Here is a 27023-nt window from a genome sequence, read left to right as displayed (position 1 = left end):
AGAAAATAAACTAAACCATAAATGGTTCATACCTCTTATCCTCCAAAGGGGTCGAAGCGAAGAACATTTTTAAAGTTTGGATGGTCATCCCACTCCAACGATTCCCACCATTCTTTCCATGACCTGATGGTAAGAGAAGGTGGAGCATATGCAAATGGCTGCCCATTGCCAACAAGGGGAACAAATGGAGGAATTCTCTTCAGTTTATCACACTTATAAACATCGATAAACTCGAGAGAATCACAAACCATCACTCCACTTTTGCTGCAAATGCTCTTCAAATTTGGTAAGTTACTTAGTCTCAATTCTCTCAATTTGGGAAAATGGAATTTGATTAATGCATCACTCCCTTTTTCTTCAACTTCTGATGTTGCTGCTCCCAATATTTCTACTATCTCATCACATTCTATCACACGAATTTCTTCCAAGTTTTGGAGGTTTGGAAGCAACCAATGTGGAAGCAACGTCTTCATACTTGAGCATCTCCCTACACAAATTTTCTTACGATGGGAAAAGGTGGTAGACGGAGCCAATGTTGATGTTTTTGCTGAACCAATTCCTTCATCATTCATAATAAGGGCACTCAACTTTGGCAGTTCAGAAAGTTCTAACACCTCGAGGCTCTGAAATGGATGAGCGGAAGAAGAGGCAAAAGAGGACAGGGGAACAAGACACTCTATCTCTTCACACCACCAAATTCTACAAACCCTCAAGTCAATCGCATTTTTGAAGAAAGAATTATCATCGACTAAGTTCATCAAATAGTCACACTCAATAATATGCAACTCTTGAATTTCAATTGGGTGCATAATTAACTCACCTTCCCAATTCTGGACTCCTCCAATTGTTACTCTTTTATCTCCTGCAGCATGCAAAAGAGATGAGCCCACATGTAAAGAGTACTTGATGAGATTTTTCTTACTTTGTTGCATTGAGGAGATGAACTTATTGAATTCACTGATGTCTTTGAAATGTCCGGTAAGGCACTCCAACTTCTTCAATGGTTCCATCTCCTCTGCTTTTAGACTTGTTTTTTCATTGCTCTCATAAAAACCCAAGTGCTGAAGGTGAACGAGTTTTGGTAAAAGTCCAGCGGGTATCTCTTTCAGAGTGCGCACTCTAAGATCAAGATATCTTAGATTTATCAGCATATCCATTCCTTCAGGGACTTCCTCAATTTTAGTCGCAAAAAGATCCAACTTCTTCAATTCTTGAAGCATCGCAAGACATGGCAGATCTCTTAATTCTACACAGCCACGAAGCAACAATGTTGTGAGGTTCTTTAGTTCAGAAATGGAATTTGGTAAACTCTCTATCTTTGTAAAGGACAAATTGAGGACACAAAGACAGGGCATGTTTGTGAAGAAAGAAATTGAGATCTTCTTTATAGGGTTATGCTGCAATAACAAGGTTGTGAGCAGTTGACATTTTGTGGGCAGCACATGTATGGAAATTTCTGATATGGAGTTATACATAAGTGACACTTTCTCAATATCCGGACTCCATTGCTCCTTTTCTGGTAACTCTTCTAATTGCAAACCTGCTTGTATCATATATCGAGGATTCATTCTTGTGATCGACAATGCCATGTCTCTCACTGCATCATGCATTTTCATTTTTCCACTCGAGACATTTTCTAACAAGCAATTATCTTCCAACTTCTTCAAAATAACATGGCCCTTGCCTTTCATTTCTTGTCTCGTACCCATATCATCTATGAATCCCTCTTCAATCCAGCATTCAATTAGTTCATCCTTTTCAATTTCAAAATCTTCGGGATATAATGCGCAATGCAAGAAACAATATTTCACTTTCTCGTCCTTTAAGTGATCGAAGCTAAATTTCAAGCGCTCGATTACCTCAGCTTCCACTCCTTCAACTTTCCCAATTCTCTCTTTTAATTCCCCGAGTGCATTTTTCCAAATAAGAGGGTTATCTTCTCCTTTCATGGTACCAGCTACCACGACAATTGTAAGAGGTAGACCCGCACATTCCTTGACAACAAGCTTCAGAGTTGGCATTATAGTTGGACTTTGAACTATGTTAGGTCCAACTTTATTCAAGAATAGTATCAATGCCTCTTCTTCTGAAAGGGGCTTCACTTTTATCACCTTACAACCCATATACTTACAGACATGCTCCGAACGGGTTGTCAACACCAACTTGCAGCCATTGCTGCCACTTGGCTCGGGGATCCCAACTTCCTCTAGAGAGACTTTATCCCACACATCATCTAGGATTAGAACACGCTTTCCTGCGTTCTTCAGCATTTCTGACAAGATTGCTGCTCGTCTGAGCTTGTCTCCTTCTCTGGGCCAATCTTCCTTCAACTTCAAAGCACCTGCAATATCATCTTGTACTTTCATTACATTGAACTCCTTTGATATGGTAACCCAGATTACCCTTTCGAATCTTTGCTGTTTCAAAAGATCATTGTGGATGTGCTTCATGATAGTGGTTTTACCCACACCGCCCATCCCCCAAACCCCAATCTTGCTCACCTCCTCCTGCATCAAACATGCCCAAATCTCATTTCTGACAGCTTCCTCTCCAACTAGTTCTGATGTTGGCAGCGGCAACCCAGCACTTGGACCATCCATGGCAAGACCTTCAGAGGCATTAGGAGCTTTATCAAGAAATCCCTTCATTTCTCGAGTCTTTTCATCAACCAGCTTCCCGTTGCAAGCACGACAGAGATATCTCCCGTTACTGACTTTGTTTTCAACAACTTGTGCTTCCCTAATCATCTCGTTCACAGCTTTCAACCAATTTTCAACTCCCTTCTTCGGTATCTTCCCCAGAGGACGAAGAAGCTCTGCTTTCAATTGCAGCTCTATATCTTCCATTTTGCAATTCAATTCATCTCTGATCGTCTTGAAGTTTCTCGCATAATCGTTCAGCTTTCTGTGATATTGCAAATATTTACAAACAGGAGTTCTGAGACAATTTGCAATGGCGACAACAGGCTCTACGTATTCCATTGTTATGTCCCTGCAATGCAATCATATATAACAGTAGCAGAGAATGAAAACCTGTGAATGTATTCGATGAAGTATTGATATGTCTGTATAAGCATGAAAAGGAAACATGAATGCAAGTTTCAAGCAATGGCGTTTATTGGATGGAGCTATGGATGAGTGGCAGACAGAAACATGATGAAATTCTGGTCACTAGAATCAAGCTCTCAATGTATATAAAATGCTAGATTCAAGTGTGCAAGAGTTGATTACAGAAGATGAAGAGGTAAAATGTTCAACAGGAGATTTCAACATTATATTGCTTCTGGGTAGCTCTTTTTGTATTAATTTCTATCTATAGTAGATTATGTCAGCTGGTCATCCACTCTTAAAATCTAAAACAGTTGATAATGAGTAGAGGAAATCATAGCTTCAGATCTTATTACCTGACTTAGTGGCTGAAAAGTGTTGAGAGATTAGAACTGAAAAGGAAGCAGCGAAGTTGACGTCCTTGACTATCTTACAAAGCTAGCTGTTATAACAGTTGCAGATAATCAAAAGCAAAGAAAAGAATGTGATGAATTAAGCAAATGAAAGAAAATTACCTTGACTGGATGCTTCAAAATTTGTGATAGACCTTGGACATAGAAACAAATTAAAAGCAGTGAAGAAGAAGTAAGAAGAAAGTGAAGATAAAAACAGGGAAATTATGAAGTCTCTGGTCGGATCCACAAAGGCAGAATTATTAGCAAGGAATCCTATTTTTATTACTTTTTCTTTTAGCCTTTTTCTTTGCTGTCTGCCATTACAGATGGCATTATAATTATTCTTATTATCAATTTAATTATTATCAATTTAATTTACGGTAGCGTATAAAATTATAATTATAAAAATTTTAAAAAAAATTTGAGTAAGAGAACTTTTTAGTTTTAGTGTTGAAGGGGAATAAAAACAAAATAATAAACAATGAGGGTTTACAAAGAAATTAATCCTTTTTATGATTTTGGGCTGCAATTTGCCACACAACACCCTTAGAGCTTATTTTTAACAGCCAATCAAAATGAGAAATTTACATATCAAGTCTTTAAATATTTTTCGTTATAATATTTTAGCCTGGTATTGCCAATATGCCAAGCGACACCAGTAGAACATCGTAACCAATGTCTTATTTTTGTAATTAATTTATCTTTCATATCATTTTTGTAATTTATTAATTTTTTGTATGATTTGGATAAAAAATCCTTATGTTGACTAATGTACATTTTTCTATTTTATAAATAATTTTTAGTTTTTTAATACAAAATCAGGGTAAATTTCTTATTTTACCAAAAAAACTACACTATTAACTATTAGTTACTAAACTATAAGCATTTTGGTTGTGTTTTTGTTCTTAAATTGGTAAGGAATAAAATAATTGATGGAGATAGTTACGTGGGTTGAAACATATGTAAAGACTTGAATGTGGGAAATGGAATGTCCCCATCAATTTTATTCAAATTATTTTTAATTTTTACTATTTCTTTTAAATTATTTTAAATCTATTGCCAGACTACTACCGACATTTTAACACTAATTTTAATTTTCATAATTATTTTTGGAAGAAATTTAATTGTTTCTATAATTAAGAATAATATGAGGATCAATCTTTGCATTTGCATGTAATGAGCAAGGAAGCTATGAACAAGTAATGAGCCAACTAGATTTTGCATATGCATGTGCCATAGAATAGTGGTGAATAGGGATGGTAAAATGATTTATCGAATCGAATTATTTAAAATGTAAAAAATTTTAACCGTTAATTGAACCGAATTTTTTTTAAATACATTAACCAAATTACCGAAACTTATATTGATACGAGCAACTCAGTCCAATTCAAAAGCCATAATAGAGATGAGCTTAGTTTCTCTCAAGGCCCAATTACGAGATCTAAATCTAAAAAGATAAAGTCAAAACTCAACTTATTTGTTTGAGACTTTATCACGAAAACAATTCGAGAAGAAGAGTTGAAGTTTCAAGACGATGGATTCTGTTCATGGGCTTAGACTTTCAATCCATGATGGCGCACGTGGAAAATGCTAACAAGTTTAGGCATTTCACTTCAAGAACTTCAATTGATCTCGCAAGCCTGGACAACAAGGATGAGTTAGTGGTTCCACCAACTCTTTTTCACCATAAAATTTTTAAAAAAATCTTTCACCGCTTTTCTAACAAATTTTCTTATTTTTTAACATTCTTTGTACCGTTGTTTATATTGGTGGAGCAAAAATGACTTGGAAGACATGCGTTTGACATTTTGGTCAATTAATATTAAAAAGCTACAAAATATTATTAATGAATTATTTGAAAATTTTTTTTTAAGTCATCGGGTTGTTAAAATTATTGTTATATGGCCCTCATTATTTGCCTGCTTACACCAATAAAAAACTCTTCTACCTCTACTTTTCTATAGTTTAGGGATTTTTTTTATTATATATAAAACAACTTTAAATGCCATGTATATACGAATCAAAATCCAAATAGTTTTCTTCTCCATTCTTCGACATCAACTATCAGATTGACTTGATCTAATATACATTCTTTACTCATCCATAAGTATTAATCCATCGTACCGTTCATCGAATTGCCACTTTAACCTCGCTAGTCAGACTTTAAAAAAAAAAGATAATAGTTCAATAACTTAAATAAAAACTTTTGAAAAGATCAGCAGCTTAAATGAAAGCCTTCAAATAATTTAATCATCATTTTATATTTTTTAAGTTAAATGATCAAAACGTAAATTTATTAATAATTTAACAACCTTGAGTGTAATTTACCCAAGTAATTATCCTTTTCCATCACAAACTAAAAGAAAAGGAAAATGTCTTTTATATACGGGAAACTTGGAGGGTTATTTGCAACATAATCCCTTTAATGTTTTTAATTTATTTTAAGAGGATTTCACCTTTTAACTTTCTCATTTAGTCCTCAGATTTTAAAATATTATTTAATTTTAGAAATATGTTACGTTTACATATGAATGAATCCAATTATATTTTTTATAAATATTATGTTTTAAAAAAAGCATTTTTTATTTTTTAAATCTTAATGTTTCTAGAAATTTTACATGGAAATTAAAAAATAGGGTAAATTACACCCATGGTCACTTTTGTTTACCTTAGGTTACGTTTTAGTCACTTATGTTTGAAATTTTACGTTTTAGTCACTTATGTTATCGTGTTGTAACATTTTAGTCATTGAGCCGTTAATTGTCGTTAACGGTATAACGATAAGCTAATGTGGCGCTTTAAATCATCATTTCAAACAAAAAAATTAGGTTAAATTATACAATTGGTCCCTATATTTTTCATTTTGAGCAATTTAATTTTTTTCTTTTATGTTCTTTTAACTCTTTTTTTTCATTATTTTCCATTCTCTTCTGCTTTTCCCTCTATTTTCCTACCTTCTTCATTTCTTTCAACATATCGGGAAGTCGAATTGGCAGTGAAGAAAAAAGCATGGCATGGGTTTAATGGGTTTTGGTTATAGGCAATGATGGTTTTCGACTTCCTACTTATTTCTTCACTGCCAATTCGACTTCTTGATATGTTAAAAGAAATGGAGAATGTAAGAAAATATAAGGAGAAACATAAAATAATGGGAAATATTAAAAAAATTAAAAAAATTAAATATAAACATAAAAAAATTAAATTGCTCAAAATGAAAAAAATATGAGGATTGATTGTATAATTTACCCTACAATTTTTGTTTGAAATGATGATTTAACGTGCCATGTCAACTTACCGTTACACAGTTAGCAACAATTAATAGCTTAGTGACTAAAATGTTACAACACGATAACATAAGTGACAAAAACGTAACATTTCAAACTTAAGTGACTAAAATGTAACCTAAGGTAAACAAAAGTGACCATGGGTGTAGTTTATCCTAAAAAATATTATGTCGTTTTACGATACTTTCCTAACTTTTATTGGAAATAAAACTATGATCTTAGTTTTGTCTCACCTTAAATCATTTTGATTAATATAAATATTTTAATAATAAATATTTAGAAGGTTATTTTAGTAAGTATGTGTACATATTAGAGAAGAAAAAGAGAATAAAAGGAATGGTAAGAGGGGAAAATGTTTAAAAAGACCAGAGTTAACATCTCAATGTAGATAAAACACCCAATATTCCAAATTGCTCAAAACAATTTTAAAAAATTATCTACATTTTAATTTAGTTGACATCATTATTTTTGAAAGTTAAATTCAAATTGAAATGAAAATTACTCTAATTTAGACTAATTTGAATTCAAAAGAACTTAATTCTAATTGTTCCGACTTAAAATTTGACTACAAAATCCAAATAACTCAAATTAGGAAAGAGTATTATTAGGTTATGGTGATTTAATCGACTTAATTGATGATTTGATTAATTTTAATTAATTCAGTTTTGTCGATACTGAGTACCGATTACTAAAATTTATAATTGAATCGATCAACTTAACTGACTTATATTTATTTATTTATTATTTTTAAATTATTTTAAATATATTTGTGATATATGATATAATTTAAATTACCCAAACTTAAAATCCAATTATCTAACCTAACCCAACCCAAAAACCAACCCAAACCCAATTAATGACATCTTAGTCAGTTTCATTAAATCGGTTAACAATATCTTAGTCGATCGGTTCGGTTATTTTATATTAAGACCGATTAACTCGGTTAAATTAGGAAAAAAAAAATATCAAATCGATTAAAATAATCAAATGCTTACTTTTGACTCAAACTCAAAAAGGATATGTACGAAATTTTAATGTGCTATTGTATACATGAAATTTTAATTTGATTCAATTCTTGTAAATTATTAACACCATTATTAATATAACACATTTTATGTTTATATATTGCATGCATAAATAATTATATTTATCAATATAAAAATAAATAAATAAATTTATTTATTAAAATGTGTATGATTAAATCAAAATTAAAGTTTTAAGTATATATTTGAACTACAATTAAGTTTCACGATATAATTATACTAAATTAAAATTCATGTATATAATTTCACATTAAATCAAAGTTTATGTATAATTTTGAGATTTAACCCACCTTAAAATAATTAGACTTAAGTCTTTAGCCCAAAAATAATAAATTTAGAAGTTTATTCCTTTAAAAAATGAAATATTATAAAATAATACAATGACAAATTTTGTTTGATTCTTCAAAATTTTATAATTTAATTTGGAAAAAATGAACTCGCCAAACCATTGCCGCAAAAGGGATGGCGAGTTTCAGCTTCGCGAAGACCAAACGAAATGATTTTGACGACAATCCCGGCCATGTTTCCTCAAATCTCTGGGCCAAACGTGTTGATAAGAGGTAAAGTCAAGATGGGAAGGCATGAGGAATATTTAAAAACGCCTTGTGCGTAGATATGTGTGGAAAAAACAGAGATATTTTCTTCAAATTAATTGCAAAGAAGTATTCGTTAATAAGAGTCCACCAGAGGTAACAGACAAGTCAACAGGGGTCATAAGGAAGTGAGACGGTTCTACAGAACTTATTTCTAAATGTGTATTGGCAACAAGGTCGCCAGCAAAAAGGAAGTCCACCAAAGACCGTCTTACACGAAAAGTCAACCAATGACTATCTTATGTGGAATGTCCGCCGAAGACTATCTTGAAGACAGAGATGGTCGTAAAGACCAACGAATGAAAATAGAAGTCCGTTAACTGATAATCGTTAATCTTGAAATTTCAATCTTGACGTGAATGATAGCCGTTAATCCATTAACTGTGATTTTTGTAATTAATATGTAAAAATAACAAGCTGACATGACATTACACATATGATAATTTATTTGGCACATCAAATTTTGGAAATAATAAAAACTTAACTTAGTGGATTTAACAATCATCATTTGGTGAGGATTGAAAATTTCAAATTTAAAAAGTACAAGGACTAAAGATGACCAAATTAAATTATAAGGACTAAATCAATAGCTTTTATAAAGTACAGGGACTAATATCAGAATTTAACCAAATTCATACGAGACCAAATGTATTTTTTTAACTTTTAATGTATATTCTTGTTTTTTATTTATAAAAATTCTTATAATTTTAAAGGATTTGTATCTTTCTGTGCGGTGTACTGTACTTACGGCCGCCATCACATCAGCTGTGTCAACCAGTTTCAGAATCATAATCATCTATCCCACTTCAAACATATCCGCAAAAAGAAATCGTGATCATGTCTTTTGAAGTGTTAGAATATTTATCAGCTCATTAAAAAAAATCCCTGTTTTCATGGCTGATCTGATGGGAACGAAAGATTATGAGAATGGGTTGAATTTTTTGGAAGAATTAACCGAAAATGGTCATCGAATTCAAGAACAAGTATTAGAGGAGATACTGCTGAGAAATGCTGGAACTGAATATCTAACTCGATTCCTCCATGGCCGAACTGATAAACAACTCTTCAAAAACAATGTACCCATTGTTACTTACGAAGATATAAAGCCTTACATCGATCGAATTGCCAATGGGGAGACTTCAAATATCCTTTTAGCTGACCCCATCTCCGAGTTCATCCAAAGGTATGCAACTTGTTCTCAGTTTTTCTTACTCTTAATTTTTGAAAGATTTCCATAAGTTTTTTATGTTCTTAAACCATTAAATTTTTATGCAGCTCTGGTACTTCAGGAGGGCAGCCGAAGTTGATACCTATGACAGCTGAAAATTTTGAGAAAAAGACGTTAGAACTCACCCTGGTTGATCCAGTCGTAAAAAAGTAAGAAGCCTTAATTTTTTGCATTTTTATTGAAAAGAATTAGGCACTTACCATTACAAAATCACCCAAATTTTCCTTGAAAAGAATACCTAGGCTTTGTTATTCTTAGGGGCAAATCATCAAACACCTCTTGAGCATTGTTTAGAAAACACAAAAGGCAGAATTTGGACTTACCCAAATCCTTCCAAGATCAGCACTTAACCAGAACACCTGAATGACAAAACCCAAATCACCCACAATCCTTTAAAGTTAAAAAGGCCATGAACTTTGATCCAAAGTGTAATGTGATGTTGAAATTTTAATTTACCATCACATTAATTTGTTGGTATTACTTGTTACTATGCAGCTTAAATCTATTTTACCCCCGACTCTTTATTTTTGCTAGTGTCCGTGTTTAATACTAATTTTGGTGCATATAAGGATATCGGTTTGAAGAATGATGTAGATACATAAACATCTTGGGAAAAATTTACATTTATATTACACTTCACACACTTGCACCGGTGTTCGAGTAACATAGTCTAAAGAAATAACTAGTTTAACTTGCTCTTTTCTTTTCATTCTTTTACTGGTATGACAGATATTTTGATGGCTTGGAAAAAGGCAAAACAATGAGCCTTTTTTTTGTCAAAAAAGGGAGTGAAACTCCATCAGGTCTAACAGTGAGAACGCTCTCATTGTGCTATTTCATGAGTGATAGCTTCAAGAAAAGTGCACCTAAAATCTGCACAAGTCCTATTGAGACGATTCTCTGCTTGGACCACAGGCAAAGTATGTACTGCCAATTGCTTACTGGTTTGCTGCAACGTGATCATGTTGTTTCCATCAGTTCGATCTTTGGATCCGTTTTGGCAAGGAGCATCAAGTTCTTAGAAGATCACTGGAACGAACTGTGTTCAAACATAAGAACTGGTTGCCTTAGTGATTGGATTACTGACCCTGGTTGTAGGAACGCAGTGTCATCGATCCTGACTAGGCCTAATCCAGAATTGGCTGATACGATTGAACACATATGTGGCAATGAATCATGGGAAGGGATTATTAAGAAACTTTGGCCTGCAGCAAAATATATTAATTCCGTCATTACCGGTACCATGAGCCTATACATTTCATTGCTTGATTTTTATGGTGGTGGGACCCCTTTAGTTTCACCAAGTTATGGTTCTTCGGAGTCTACTTTCGGGATCAATTTAAATCCTCTAAGCAACCCCTACGATGTCTCTTACACCTTTCTCCCAAACATGGCATACTTTGAGTTTCTCCCTGTGGATAAAGACGGGGAAGAGAAGGCTCGAGAATCCAATCTTGATGGTGTTTCAAGCCAACGGTCATTGGAAATGACAAATGCAAATGGAAATGTTGAACCTGTTGATTTTGCAAATGTGGAACTCGGTCAATATTACGAGGTTGTCGTCACAACTTTCACAGGTAATATTTCCCATTTCCTGTTTTAGATTTGAAATATTAGATTTCTTTTGGTTAATAAAGTGTTTTAATTGTCTTTCCAGGCCTGTATCGATAACGAGTTGGAGACGTTCTCAAGTTAACCGGTTTCCATAACAACTCTCCGCAGTTCCAATTTGTCGAACGACGGAATACTGTTTTGAGTATTGATATGGACAAAACAAGCGAGGCAGACCTCTTGAAGGCCATCGGGAACGCAAAACGCCATCTTGAACCACTTGGTTTTGTACTGATGACATTCAGTAGCTATGCGGAGACTTCATCAATACCAGGCCGGTATGTATTGTTTTGGGAACTCAAGTTCAAAGAAAGGAATAGATGCCTAAAACTTGATGCCAAGATCTAATAAAATTGCGGCATTAGAGTTAAGAGTGGTAAAGGTTGGAACATTTGATGCGGTTATGGACTTTTATGTATCAAAGGGAGCTTCTATCAACCAATACAAGACACCTTCTTGTATTAAATCTGAGGAAGCTGTGAAGGTATTGAATTCCGGGGTGCTTGAAAAGTTTTTCAGTCCCAAAACTTTTTTTTAAGTTGAATGAATTTATATTTATAATCCGCATTAATATTTTCTAAAAAATAATTAAGCCCTGCTTTTTTTTATTCAATTGGGTACTTAAACTGTCAAAATACATCAAAAAAATTTCTTTGATCGCTAACTCCTAATTTTTTCTTTTCAAGTCACCCTGTGCCACAACCACAACGTGACATGTGACAAAAAAATTATAAAAATTGTAAAAAAAATTTTAAAATTGTAAACTTTTATAAAAATTATAAAGATTGTAAACTTTTATAAAAATCATAAAAAATATAAAATGTATCAAAAGACCATTTAAACATTAACTTTAATCGTTAGATTTCTTTTTTTTCAAGTTAAAGTTATCATGTGTAACAACACAACGTGACATACTACAAAAATGATAAAAATAAAATTAATAAGAGTTATAGAAAAATTATAAAATACTTCTTTTGGTAAGATAATTTTTATAATTTTTTACAAATTTTATATTTCTTTACATTTTTTATAATTTTCTTACTACTTTTATAAAATTTTATAATATTTTGTGGGAATAATTTTATATATATATTTTTACATTTCTATATATTTTTACAGTTTTATATATTTTACAATTTTTACGATTTTTATAGTTTTATTCAATTTTTAATAAATTTTAAATATTTTTATTAAAACTTATTCATTTCTATAAATTTTATTGATTTTTAATTTTTATCATTTTTTTACCACATGTCACACAATGGTTGTGACATGTGGTGGCTTTAACTGAAAATAATTAAGAGCGGTTAATTTTAGCGGTAAACGTTCAAGTTAACGATCAAATGATCTTTTTATGCATTTTAGCCGTTCAAGTACTTAATCGAGTGCAAAAAAAAAAAACAAGAGCTTAATTGCTTCTTTTTTTAAGTTTGAGCGTCTTTTTTTTATGATTTTAGTAGTTCAAGTACCCAATTGAGTGAGAAAAAAGCTGGAGCTTAATTGGTTTTTTTTTGAAAAAGTTCGACGGCCTTTTTCATGCATTTTGCAGCTCAAGTACCTAATCAAGTGCAAAAAAAAAAAGTAGAAGCTTAATTGCTTTTTTTTTTTTAATTTGAAGTCCTTTTTGATGCATTTTGAAAATTAAGTACCTAATTGAATGCAAAAAAAAAAACATAGACTTAATTACTTTTTTTTGAAAAATTTTAAAAACTTTTTACACCATTAAACCTTACACAATATTTATAAGACATTCGAATTTTAAATTGATCCGAGTCAAATTAACTTGACTCACTGTAACACCCCTTCCCCGTGTCCAATGCCGGAATAGGGTACGAGGCATTACCGAACTTAAACACAATCAACCATTTCAAGCTAAAACATGTATATTTCAATATCTACCTCAACCATCACATTCAGATTTACTTTGCATGCTTAATCATTCATACTATTACTTTATTACTTCAACCCCTATACATGCCATATAAATCAAAAAGTTGTTTAACAAAATCTACCGGAGTAAATCTGGTTTGTGTGATCCTTTATCTAGATCTGATCCCCCGAACATATATATACGTCAATCTACAAGAAATAATAAACACATACAAGTAAGCTTACAGAAAGCTTAGTAAGTTCATAGGTTCATAATAGAATCTTACCAAAATTTCACTAACATTTTTCATAAACAAGTATGCAATATTTCCTGCCAACCACAATATCAAATAATGAATTTACTCAATTGAGCTCAATATCAGATATCAACTTATATTCCAACATTTAGCTCCAATTGCACTTACAAATACTTGTTAAAATAAGGATTGCCTTGCGGATTTGAGTACACAATTTGCTCGGTGCCACGATTTGTTTGAATCCTTTACAATGCTATAACTCAATATGGTTTTCTTTATTGAAATACCAACCTACTTTTCACAACTCAGTATGATTTTCATTACTGAAATACCATACCTACGTTTCACAACTCAGTATGGTTTTCTTTACTAAATTACCATACCTACGTTCCACACTTTGCCACGGATCCACCATGGACTTATTCGTTAATTTGTCAATGGTTATTGAACATATGTACTCAATCCTGCGTATCTCTTAATTTGAACTTACAGTTTGATTTTCACATTTTTACAATAATCATAATTCAACAAAAATACACGAATTAATACATTAAATCATTCCCACATTAACAATTAATCATAAAAGTTCAGCCGTATGAACTTACCTGGGCTAATTTGTAGGAGTTGTAATATTTCAGGGGCTCATCAGTGACTTTTTCTTTTCCTTGTTTATCTTCGAATTCCCGATTTATAATATAAAATTTTCCATTCATTAGCATCTATTTCAATACTAATTCACTTCACAATTTATGCCCTTCAATTTTTGAAATTACACTTTTACCCCAAAATTTATAATTTTTACAATTTAGTCCCTACTCAATTAACACTTCAATTGAACAAATTTTACCTCAAATAACACTTTATCTAATCATTTTAGGCTATTATGCAGCCTTTTATATTCAGAATTTTAGGCTATTATCCAATATTAGAACAAAAAACATAACAAAATTTGAACATTGTTATATAGTTATAGTAAAATATATCATAACTCCATCCAGACTCTGACTCGAAAAACTTCTCTTATATATATTTTTAAAAATTCTCTTTAAGGGACGACACTTTAGACATTCCATTCTATGATCTTCTTCCTTGCTTCTTCACTAGAAAACCCTTTTCCTCCTTTATTTCACGTACGTATCAACAAACTCGAATCATTTAAATTTCAAATTCACTATTTTAAATAAGTCTCGACAAATGAATACCCATAAAGTATGAAGATTAGTTAAGATTCAACTATGGTTGAATATTAATTTGTTAGGAAAGCTCAATTTTAGTCCATTTTCTACACAAAGTAATAAGCAGGAGGGCAGTAGCTTGGCATGGAAGACCACATATCAACCCTACCCATAAACCCTGATGAAAGAAAAAATATATAAAAAATGTTAAATTCCATTAAAATGTGAATAATTAAGGAAAGATTGAGAACAAAATTATTTAACCAGACGACTTACGAAAAAAATTATATTTTTAAATAATTTATTTAATTAAATGGAATAAATTACTAGAGCAGGTAAACTGATATCTAGCTAAGACACTCACCTTAGCATAAAGCTTAAACTTAAAAGCAAGAAGCCCTGCAACTGGCATTCCAATTAAATAAAAGGTCCCCAAGTTAGCCCACACAACCAACACCTGCCATCCGCTTCCTCTGGCCACCCCTGCAACATTTTATTCATTTCATTTTAATCCTTCCATTTCTTCACTAAATTGTTTGTTTTTTGTTTCTGAAATTACCTGATAAGATGCCTTGAAAAGAATCGATGGTAATGGAGATTAAAAGGAAGGGTGTGATTGAAGCAAATTGGTTAATAATGGAAGCAGTGTTGGTGAAGAAAGCAGCCCATATGTTATGCCCAAAAGCTAATGCAACAACCACTGTTAGAGCCAGAAGGATTGAAAGCTTGAGTGACACAACCATGGCGGTCTTTGCCTTCCTCGGATTCTCAGCCCCCAATTCATTCGAAACCCTCGTGCTGTTTCAATTAAATTAGCTTAAAATCCATAAATTAATTAAGATAATAATAAAATTGAACTCACCTTGCTGCAGCACTAAGTCCGTAAGTAATCATGTACGCAATTGATTCTGTATTCACACTGAAACAAAATATTTTACTCAAATCCCATTAATCTTGAAATCTTTAAATGGATCCAGTGAAAAGTATAAAAGTGGAAGTAGAGGCGAATCCAGGGGCTCGTAAGGCCTGGCTCCTTAAAATAAAAAGTTTTAAATTAATAAAGATAAAATTACACTTTAACCCTTTAAAATTAAAAAAATTCAATTTAATTATTTAAAAATTATAAAGATATAGACTATTAAAAATTAAAATTTCATTTCGGCCCCCACAAAAAGATTTTCTGGATTCACCCCTAAAAGGCAAGCATACCACATGGCAATCAAGGAAGTAGTTACTTCTGAATTAGGCATCAATCCTGCTAATAGTACCAGAAGCTCGAACGACCAATATTCCAAACTGCTCAAAACAATTTTAAAAAGTTATCTAAATTTTAATTTAGTTCGCATCATTATTTTTAATAGTTAAATTCAAATTCGAAATGAAAATGACTCTAATTTAGACTAATTTGAATTCAAAAGAACTTAATTCTAATTGTTCCGACTTAAAATTTGACCACAAAATCCAAATAACTCAAATTAGGAAAGAGTATTATTTAGTTATGACTGATTTAATCGACTTAATTGATGATTTGATGAATTTTAATTAATTCAGTTTTGTCGATTTGGATAGTGGAGTACCATGACTAAAATTTATAATTGAATCGATCAACTTATCTGACTTATATTTATTTATTATTTTTAAATTATTTTAAATCTATTTGTAATATATGATATAATTTAAATTACCCAAACTTAGAATCCAATTATCTAACCTAACCCAACACGAAAACCAACCTAAACCCAATTAATGACATCTTAGTCAGTTTCATTAAATCGGTTAACAATATCTTAGTCGATCGGTTCGGTTATTTTATATTAAGACCGATTAAGTTGGTTAAATTAGAAAAAAAAATCAAACCGATTAAAATAATCAAATGCTTACTTCTAACTCAAACTCAAAAGGATATGTAACAAAATTATACATGAAGCATGGTTTAATGTGCAATTGTATAAATAAAATTTTGATTTGATCCAATTCTTGTAAATTATTAACACCATTATTAATATAACATCATTTTACGTTTATATATTGCATGCATAAATAATTATACTTATTTAATATAAAATAAATAAATAAATAAATTTATTTATTTAAATGTGTATGATTAAATCAAAATTAAAGTTTCAAGTATATATTTGAATCACAATTAAAGTTTCACGCACATAATTGTACTAAATTAAAGTTTATGTATACAATTGTACGTTAAATCAAAGTTCGTGTATAATTTTGATATTTAACCCACCTCAAAATAATTAGACTTAAGTCTTTAGCCCAAAAATAATAAATTTAGAAGTTTAGTCCTTTAAAAAATGAAAAATTATAAAATAATACAATGACAAATTTTGTTTGACTCTTCAAAATTGTATAATATAATTTGGAAAAAATGAACTCACCAAACCATTGCCGCAGAAGGGATGGCGAGTTTCAGGTTCGAGAAGACCAAACGAAACGATTCCGACGACTATCCCGACCATGTTTCCTCAAATCTCTGGGCCAAAACCACATAAGACGATAACAAAACAAGTGAAATCCACAGCGAAATCGAAGCTGCCAATGAAGCTCCTTTGAAACCCAGATCCGTCCAATTAACCAATGCGTAAACGATGCCCAAATGAAGTGCCAATGGCAGAACCGAAAACCACACCAGAGGCATTAAAATACTTTGCGACTGTAGGAATCTCAGTATGTTTTGTACCAATCCGTAAGCAAATAAGCCTGGGATGAGATATTTGATGTAAAGCGCCGCAGTTTTCGAGATTTCGGCGTCTTGTTGAAGGAAGATCAATATGGGCTCGGTGAAGAACCATGAGATTGATATTAGAACGGCGAAAGAACAGGAAATTATGCATGAAGATTGGAGGTAAATTCCCAATCTTCTGTAAAATTTGGCACCAAATCCTTGACCACAAAGTGTTTCCAGTGCTCCACTTAATCCTGTCTAACAAACAAGTAAATCCACAAAAGCAAAATGTTGAAGTTATGATAAAAGGGTTAATATACCATTTGGTACCTATATTTAATTTCAATGTTCCATTTGGCATATGAGGTACTTTTGTCTCAATTTAGTATCTATGTTTGATTTCAATGTTTAATTTGGCACCTCGACTAAACAACATGTGATCCAATAAATATTTGACAAGTGTGTTTTAGTAATAAAAAAAAACATAGGTACTTAATCGAGGCAAAAGAAAAACTCAAGTACTAAATTGAATATTGAAGTTAAACTTAAGTATTTGTATGGGACAAAGAAAAACTCAAGTATCAATTTGAAAAACCTTAGGCACCAAATTGAACATTGAAGCCAAACTCAGGTACGAAATTGGGACAAAAAAAGTTGAAGTACCAAATTAATTAAACATTCAAGCCAAATATATGTACCAAATAGTATATTAACTTTATGATAAAATAAACAATAAGAGTATGGTGTAATGGTAATATAGATTGCACTCTTAATGAGAGAATACCAGTTCAAATCTTGGAGACAACATTATTGAAAAAGAGAATCACAAACTCTAGATATGGATCGTAAAATGAACATGAAAGATTAAAAAAAGGGTAAGATACAATAAATGTCACCCAACTATTATTTTTTTCTCTTATTTGGTCAACTAACTATTCAATTTTATCTTTTTTGGGACTAACGTAAAAGTGGAAACACCCCAAAATCTAATATAATTGTGTGACCAAAAAAGACAAAATAGAATAGTTGAATATCATTTTTGTAACTTATTATAATTTGATGACAAAAAAAATACTAATAATTGAATAACTATTTTGTAACTTTTCATAATTAGATGACTAAAATAAAGTAAAAAACCATAGTTAAGTGGCTAGGTAAGTTATCCTAAAGAATAATGATAAAATAGTGAAAACTAACCATGAAAGCAAAACCAGTGACGATGGCCCAAGAATTAGCAAGCGTGGCACCAGCAAGCTGAAGCTCCCCAAGGTGACCGGCAAACATGACAGACACCAGAGTTATGGAATAATACACAACATTTGTCACAATCATTGGAAGTGAAAACAACACTTGTTTCTTCGCCTCTTCCAAATCCAAAACATTCTTCCACCACCTCCCATCTTCGTCGTTGTTATCATCCATCTCCGGCAAAAACGGAACCGTTTCTGAAATATTCGTGTTTGACATATCGATTTTCAAAAAAAAAAAAAAAGGGGGAACGGCTGCTATATCTTCTTCAGTTTCTGTTTTTCTGGGAGCTTTCTGAAGAAGAGGAAAAGCAAAATAGAATGACCTTATCAACTTACTATAGCCTCTATTCTTAATTATTCTGTCTAATTTTGTATGGAAGACTTGAAAAAGTCATTGAAAAAGGGAAATTTTTGGTGAAAAAGGAATCTACAGGTATTGGATGGTGTCCATTTAAAAAGACGGTCGATGCTACCGAAGAGTGGTGGGCTGAAAAAATACAGGTTAGTGTTAACTTTATCATTATTTTAATGCATAAAGTTTATTAAAATTATTAATTTACAGTTATAAAAATCTTAGTATAATATTTAACGTTTAACATATTATGTAGGAAAATCCTGATTTTAAAGGATTTAAGAAGAAAGGAATTGAACCACGATTAAATGAGTTAATGTGGCAAATGTTTGGTGGCATTGTAGCCACTAGAGAGAACGCATGGGCACCTTCGTCTGGTGTTCTTCGACGTGGGGTTCCTATGGGAGATGATGCACCTAATGAGGGATTTGGTGATTCAGATGAACATAGTAACGAGAATGAAGGTATTCCCCCTGATGAGGTACCATCAAACCCTTCTTATGAAATCCCTAATCGAAGAAAGCAAACACTTGGGGCTGTTCACGGTAAGGGAAAAAAGTCAAGTTCAAGTAGAAAATCATCAAGAAATACATTAACTACTCAGATTGAGAAATTGTGTGAGAGTATGGCTAGTCCAAGGAAGTCAGTGAATGAAATTATTTTTCCTCACTCTCAATATACTATTTCAAATGCAATGGATGATTTGCGTGCTTTGGGAGATGAAATTCCAAAAAGAGATGAACTGTACTATTTTGCCACCAAAATGTTCCAAATACCGGTGAAATGAGAAATGTTTTTGAACTTAGATCCAGATGATAGGGTTTGGTGGCTTCGACGTGAGTATGCTGAACAAAATCCAATTGCATCATTTTCATCCTTGGTAGCAACATCCTCATTTCCTTCCAACCATATCATCAACCACCTCCACCATCGACTCCTTAGAAATATTATTGTAATATAACTATACTACTTTTTATATGTAAAACTAATGTATGCTACTTTTTATGTTTGGTATTTTTATGTTATGCTTTTAATCAAGTTTCGTGTTGTATAGAATGTCACGAAATATTAATTTACTTACATTTGATTACCTTTTCAAAGTTATGGATGAATTTAACAATATATATAATAGTTTTGATATGAATTATGATACATCGAATTAAGTGAAGAAGCTCAACGAAGAATAGCCACAATTGTTACCCAAGTTGAGCACAACAATTATCATAATGAGGAAGAATATGTGTTAAGCAGTGTATTGGTACACCACGAAACTTATTTCACTATGCAACCACGTATGGATTCAAATTATACTGGTCAAATGTGGGTGGACGAAGTATTAAATGGGCACGATGATCGTTGCATGATTAGTTTTAGGATGCCAAAAATATATTTCATGATTGTTGCATGATTTGCAAACAAATTATGGCTTAAAGAATGGGAAAGTATCGGCGATGGAGAAGTTAGCATTATCATTGTACATTCTTGGAAATAGAGAATCAAATTCAAATGCAACAGAGCGATTTCAACGATCCGGGAAAGCTGTTAGTCAATTTTTCTTGATATGTTGCATATATTTGCTCGAATGTGAATAGACACGATTAAACCCATTGAAGGTCAATTGAGGAAGTACCGAACCATATTCGACATGATACAAGATATTGGCCTCACTTTAAGGTAAAATTTACACAATCTTTATATTTTTAAAACATAAATTATTTCTAACTTTTATCTCATTACATGTATTTATTTTAAAGGATTGTATTGGGGCCATAGATGGAACACACATAAAAGCATGCATTTCGCCTTCTTCTCAAATACCTTATATCGGACGGAAAGGTGAACCAACTAAAATATTATGGCGACTTGTGACTTCAACATGTGCTTTATTTTGCATTTCTGGTTGGGAAGGAACAAGACATGATAGTAGAATTTTTTACAAGCAATTAGAAAGCAAGAGTTGAAGTTTCCACACCTCCACCGTGTCGAACTTTAATTTTTAATTACTTTTTACATAAAAATATTAAAATTTTTAATTTATTTTAAACTTGATATTATGTTTTACTTTTTTGGGAAAATATTATCTTGTGGATTAGGATATCCACAAATGGCGTGTTTTCTAGGTCCATATAGGGGAACGATATCATTTACGATTTTCGTCGACGTAATCATCAAGTATCTGGAAAAAGAAATCTTTAATCATGCCCATTCTTTGTTACGCTCGTGATTGAAGCGAACATTTGGAGTGTGGAAAAAAATGGCCAATATTAAGAGATATTCCAAGTTATTCATTCAACAAGCAAGTTTTAATAGTTATTGCAACAATGGTTTTGCATAATTACATTCAAGACATACTTGGTCAAATGATGAGGATTTTCGAGAATTTGAGAATATACGGACATGCCGTCTCTTCAAGCCGTTTGATGAGGTGAATCGAGTTCTTCTAATGAGAAAGTGACCTTGAAATCACAATGTTAAGGGAAACCATTGCAACTAGTTTAATGAATCAATATTTGTAAACACATTTTGTATCATAACCTAATTTCTAGTAATAATGAAACTTGTTATGTCTTATGTTACTATATTTTTTTATTAAAAATCATCCGTTTAGATACTTCAAAATTAGATCCAAGTATAATGTTATTATTTGTGAAAATAATATTTATCATTGTTATAAAAATATTTAATTATAACTATAAAAAATTAAAAATAATTATCATTTTATCTAATAAATAATTTAAATTAATTATATAATTCATTAAAATATTGGAAGATACATTTTAATATTTTATTAAATGATTTTGCATATTTTAATAATTTTAAAAATGTAAAATAATTTAAATAACTTCTATTATATATCAATTCTAATCTGATGTCCTTAATAGGCATTTTTCATTCTCACATCACCGCTACAGCTGCGTTTGAATCCAAACACACACTCCACCATTGTTTCTAATCTCACCGCTACAGTACCCAATCTCACCGCTACAGTAACTAATCTCACTGCCACCGCTGTTTTTAACCTCACCGGAGGTAAACACACCGCCCATCCAAACTAACCCTTAGTCAATTGGTTCAGTTATTTTATATTAAGGCCGATTAAGTCGGTTAAATTAAAAAAAATCAAACCGATTAAAATAATCAAATGCTTACTTTTGACTGAAACTCAAAAAGGATACATACCAAAATTATACATGAACTATGGTTTAATGTGCAATTGTATACATGAAATTTTGATTTGATCCAATTCTTGTAAATTATTAACACCATTATTAATATAACATCATTTTATGTTTATATATAGCATGCATAAATAATTATATTTATCTAATATAAAATAAATAAATAAGTTTATTTCAGTAAATACGTAGGATTAAAGCAAAATTAAAGTTTCAAGTATATATTTGAACCACAATTAAAGTTTCACGCATATAATTGTACTAAAATAAAGTTCATGTATACAATTGCACGTTAAATCAAAGTTCATGTATAATTTTGAGATTTAACCCAACTCAAAATAATTAGACTTAAGTCTTTAGCCCCAAAATAATTAATTTAGAAGTTTAGTCCTTTAAAAAATGAAAAATTATAAAATAATACAATGACAAATTTTGTTTGACTCGTCAAAATTTTATAATTTAATTTGGAAAAAATGAACTCACCAAACTATTGTCGCAGAAGGGATGGCGAGTTTCAGGTTCGTGAAGACCAAACGAAACGATTCCGACGACAATCCCGACCATGTTTCCTCAAATCTCTGGGCGAAAACAACATAAGACGATAACAAAACAAGTGAAATCCACAGCGAAATTGAAGCTGCCAATGGAGCTCCTTTGAAACCCAGATCCGTCCAATTAACCAATGCGTAAACGATGCCCAAATGAAGTGCCAATGGCAGAACCGAAAACCACACCAGAGGCATTAAAATACTTTGCGACTGAAGGAATCTCAGTATGTTTTGTACCAATCCGTAAGCAAATAAGCCTGGGATGAGATATTTGATGTAAAGCGCCGCCATTTTCGAGATTTCGGCGTCTTGTTGAAGGAAGATCAATATGGGGTCGGTGAAGAACCATAAGATTGAAATTAGAATGGCGAAAGAACAGGAAATTATGCATGAGGATTGGAGGTAAATTCCCAATATTCTGTAAATTTTGGCACCAAATCCTTGACCACAAAGTGTTTCCAGTGCTCCACTTAATCCTGTCTAACAAACAAGTAAATCCACAAAAACAAAATGTTGAAGTTATGATAAAAGGGTTAATATACCATTTGGTACCTATATTTAATTTCAATGTTCCATTTGGCATATGAGGTACTTTTGCCTCAATTTAGTATCTAAGTTTGATTTCAATGTTTAATTTGGTACCTCGACTAAACAACATGTGGTCCAATAAATATTTGACAAGTGTGTTTTAGTAAAGGAAAAATAGGTACTTAATCGAGGCAAAAGAAAAACTCAAGTACTAAATTGAATATTGAAGTCAAACTTAAGCATTTGTATGGGACAAAGAAAAACTCAAGTATCAATTTGAAAAAACTTAGGCACCAAATTGAACATTGAAGTCAAACTCAGGTACCAAATTGGGACAAAAAAGGTTGAAGTACCAAATTAAACATGCAAGCCAAATATAGGTACCAAATAGTATATTAACTTTATGATAAAATAATCAATAAGAGTATGGTGTAATGGTAATATAGATTGCGCTCTTAATGAGAGAATATGAGTTTAAATCTTGGAGACAACATTATTAGAAAAGAGAGTCACGAACTCTAAATATAGATTGTAAAATAAGAATGAAATATTAAAAAAAGGGTAAACTACTATAAATGTCACCCAACTATGATTTCTTCTCTTTTTTGGTCACCAACTGACTAACATAAAAATAGAAACACCGCAACATCTAATATAGTTGTGTGACTAAAAAAGACAAAATTGAATAGTTGAATAATTATTTTTGTAACTTATTATAATTTGGTGACAAAAAAATACTAATAATTGAGTGACTATTTTGTAACTTTTAATAATTAGATGACTAAAAAAAGTAAAAAACCATAGTTAAGTGGCTACGTAAGTTATCCTAAAGAATAATGATAAAATAGTGAAAACTAACCATGAAAGCAAAGCCAGTGACGGTGGCCCAAGAATTAGCAAGCGTGGCACCAGCAAGCTGAAGCTCCCCAAGGTGACCGGCAAACATGACAAACACCAAAGTTATGGAATAATACACAACATTCGTCACAATCATTGGAAGTGAAAACAACACTTGTTTCTTCGCCTCTTCCAAATCCAAAACATTCTTCCACCACCTCCCATCTTCGTCGTTGTTATCATCCATCTCCGGCAAAAACGGAACCGTTTCTGAAATATTCGTGTTTGACATATCGATTTTCAAAAAAAAAAAAAAAAAAAGGGGGAACGGCTGCTATATCTTCTTCAGTTTCTGTTTTTCTGGGAGCTTTCTGAAGAAGAGGAAAAGCAAAATAGAATGACCTTATCAACTTACTATAGCCGCTATTCTTAATTATTCTGTCTATTTTTGTATGGAAGACTTGAAAAAGTCATTGAAAAAGGGAATTTAGGAGTTAAATTTTATTTTGTCTTCTTTATTTAAAAAATTGGTAAATTAGCTTTTATACATTAAATGAGTGAGCAAAACAGTCCTTCCATTTTGGTGTTTATATATAAGGTATAATAACAAATTTAGTTCTAAATTTTACACATTTATTCAATTTGACCTATACTTTTTATTGAAAGTAAATTAAAAAAATTAAACTAATGAAGCTAATGGGTCAAGAAGCTCTTTGTAACAAATTTTTTAAAAAATTAATTAAGCTAAAATTTTTAAGATTTTTAAAATTATAAAAATTTTGTTAAAAATAACAATGCTGACTCAATAAAAGAGTAGGGTCAATTGTTTTAAAATATCTTCTAACCATTATATTTTAATCGGTAGGTGTTGCTTTTTTTAATAAAAATATATATTTTAAATTTTCTTAAATTTTATTTATAATTTTAAGATTTTTAATAACTTTTAAATTTTAAATGGGTTTAATTGGTTTTTTTTAAATTTTGTTACTAAGGCCTTTTTGACCCTTTAGTCTTATTAGTTTCAAAATTTTCTAATTTACTTCCAATAAAAAAGTAAGGGTAAAATTGAATAAATATGTAAAGGTTGAGGGCTAAATTTATTATTATTCTTTATATATAAACAACAAAATGGAAGGACTATTTTGCTCAGTCATCTAATTTATATGGTCTAATTTTTAATAAAAATTAAAATGCAATCCGATATATAAGATAAAAGGTTTTGTCGTACTTTTACCATTTTTTTATTATTAGTATAATAATTATTGTTATAAACAAATTTAGGGTGTCTTTGGGGATGTGATTACCTCCGATAAGGTTAAAAATAATAGTGGCGATGAAATTAATTACTGTAACTATGAAATAAAAATTTTCATTACACCACAATCACCGTCCATCCAAAATCACCCTTAGTGTTATCAAATTTACACCAAATTTTAAGCCAAGAAGCAGACAAAATTATTTTTCATAGGAAAAAAGACATTTATGGAATTGCCAAAAAAAAAAAACATTATCGGTAAATTGCACTTTTCTTTTGTACCAAAAATTAGAAAAGAAAAAAGGAAAAGTAATTGAAATTTATAAGCATTATATATCACTTAATTCTGTTTTCTATTTTCTCTTTATTCTAGTTTTTATGATTTTTAACATTTGTATGAAAAAATATTAGATTAAATTAAAAGTTACCACGTGTCTTTATTTGATTGTTTCATTAATTTATCTTAATGGTCAAGCAGATTCTATTAATGGAAGGCTTAATTAATTTTATTTAACGACAAAGGCTCAATTGGATATAAATTTAATATAAAAGCATAATTAATTTTTCGCATTTTCTTGAAGGGTTTTTGTTACATATGAGCCTTTATTATGATTATATTTTTGTCGAATATAAGTTTTTTAATAATTTTATTCTTTATTGAGTAATTGTTTTTCCTAACATCAATATAATTTATTTCAAATATTTATATGTATATTCAAAGTGGTTTAGAATTTATGTAAATTAAATTAACCTGAAATGTTAAAAGTAAAGATAAAATGGTAAAATAAAAAATTATAAATCAAATTTAACACTTTAGTTTTCAATTTCTTGTAAATACTCAATTTTGATTACTAATATTTTATCTATTACTTGAAATCAATAATATTATATTTCAGCAAATTGTTCTACCAAGCGTATCTCTTCCGAAGTAACAACTCTTGTTTAAAATAGTTAATCATAACAACTGTTGTTCAAGAATAACTTTGTCCAGAATAACTATTTCAAAACATAGTTGTAGCGACCTAAAAAAAATTGGCGATGGGCGCTAGTCGAAGTAATCATTGAAAATTTGAAAACGGAGTTTCGATTTTATTTAAAAAGGGAGTCGCCACCGATCTTTTTTCCTAGGTGTGATCGGACACCTAATAAATTCCCTTTTTAAGAGAAAAAATTATTTTTAAATTTTTCTAAAAAAAGGGGTAACTTTAGGTCTACGTAAAAATCCAGAGAAAATTAGAGTTCGGGAGTCGGTTACGCGCGAGGAAGGTATTAGCACCCTCGCGACGCCCAAAATTGGTATCTCGCTAAACGCGTGTTGTCTTAATTTTCAAAAATACGAGTTCAATTTAATATTTAGTCATGAACCGATTGAAACACGTGAATTTTGAAACACAACCCCTTTTTTTTTGAAAAAAAAAACACGAATTTGTTTTAAAAAAACACGAGAATTTTTGAAGACACGGCAATTTCTTGAAAACATGAAAATTTTTGAAACACAAAAATTTTTGAAATACGAGAATTTTTTTTTGAAAACACGATTTTTTTTGAAACGCGAAAATTTATGAAACACGAGAATTGTTGAAATCACGAAAATTTTTGAAAACACGAAAATTTTTGAAACATGGAAGTTTTTAGAAAACACGAAAAAAAATTTTGATCATCGGAATTTTTGAGAACACGAAAATTTATGAAAAACATAAATTTTTAGAAAACACGGAAAATTTTTTCGTCGGAATTTTTGAAAACACGAAGATTTTTGAAACACAACAAATTTTTTTCTAAACATAACAATTTTTGAAATACGAGAATTTTTTAAATACGGAATTTTTTTGAAATACGAGAATATTAGAAACACGAAAATAAATTTTTTGAGAACACGAAAATTATTTGAAAAA

The 27023-nt window shown here is 31.1% G+C and overlaps 3 protein-coding genes across 7 annotated transcripts in view; 1 reads left to right on the top strand and 2 right to left on the bottom strand.

Annotated features, from left to right (window-relative positions):
• The window catches only part of LOC105766461 (disease resistance protein At4g27190), a 43423-nt gene extending 39694 nt beyond the window's left edge, over positions 1–3729 (bottom strand). For 4 of the 5 annotated variants that reach the window (XR_008195744.1, XR_008195743.1, XR_008195745.1 and 1 more), the window contains exons 1-3: positions 3563–3728; positions 3404–3489; positions 33–2991 (exon numbers count right to left, since the gene is read on the bottom strand). Coding sequence is in view for 2 of the 5 variants with exons in the window: in XM_052630150.1 (XP_052486110.1) it covers positions 36–2981 (2946 nt within the window). In the remaining 3 variants the exon portion in view is untranslated. Of the gene's footprint in view, positions 1–32; positions 2992–3403; positions 3490–3562 lie in introns of those variants that run through there. The other variant, XM_012585937.2, reaches the window with a different exon arrangement.
• Positions 3730–9083: 5354 nt separating this feature from the next.
• On the top strand, positions 9084–11772 carry LOC105766468 (indole-3-acetic acid-amido synthetase GH3.17). The gene is given in 5 exon segments (XM_012585947.2): positions 9084–9545; positions 9638–9739; positions 10320–11167; positions 11248–11546; positions 11548–11772. Coding segments are annotated over 5 exon segments (1731 nt in total). The 5' UTR covers positions 9084–9255; the 3' UTR covers positions 11740–11772.
• A 1294-nt stretch (positions 11773–13066) lies between these two features.
• Positions 13067–24319, bottom strand: LOC105766467 (protein DETOXIFICATION 18). Its single transcript, XM_052630161.1, is given in 7 exon segments — positions 13067–14680; positions 14867–14985; positions 15062–15300; positions 15365–15421; positions 15712–15798; positions 16896–17440; positions 23896–24319. Coding segments are annotated over 7 exon segments (1416 nt in total). The 5' UTR covers positions 24166–24319; the 3' UTR covers positions 13067–14581.
• Between the last annotated feature and the right edge of the window lie 2704 nt (positions 24320–27023).

This window comes from Gossypium raimondii, chromosome 5, assembly GCF_025698545.1.
Source record: "Gossypium raimondii isolate GPD5lz chromosome 5, ASM2569854v1, whole genome shotgun sequence".
Taxonomy (NCBI): Eukaryota; Viridiplantae; Streptophyta; class Magnoliopsida; order Malvales; family Malvaceae; genus Gossypium; species Gossypium raimondii.
This window is presented reverse-complemented; position numbering and strand designations above follow the sequence as displayed.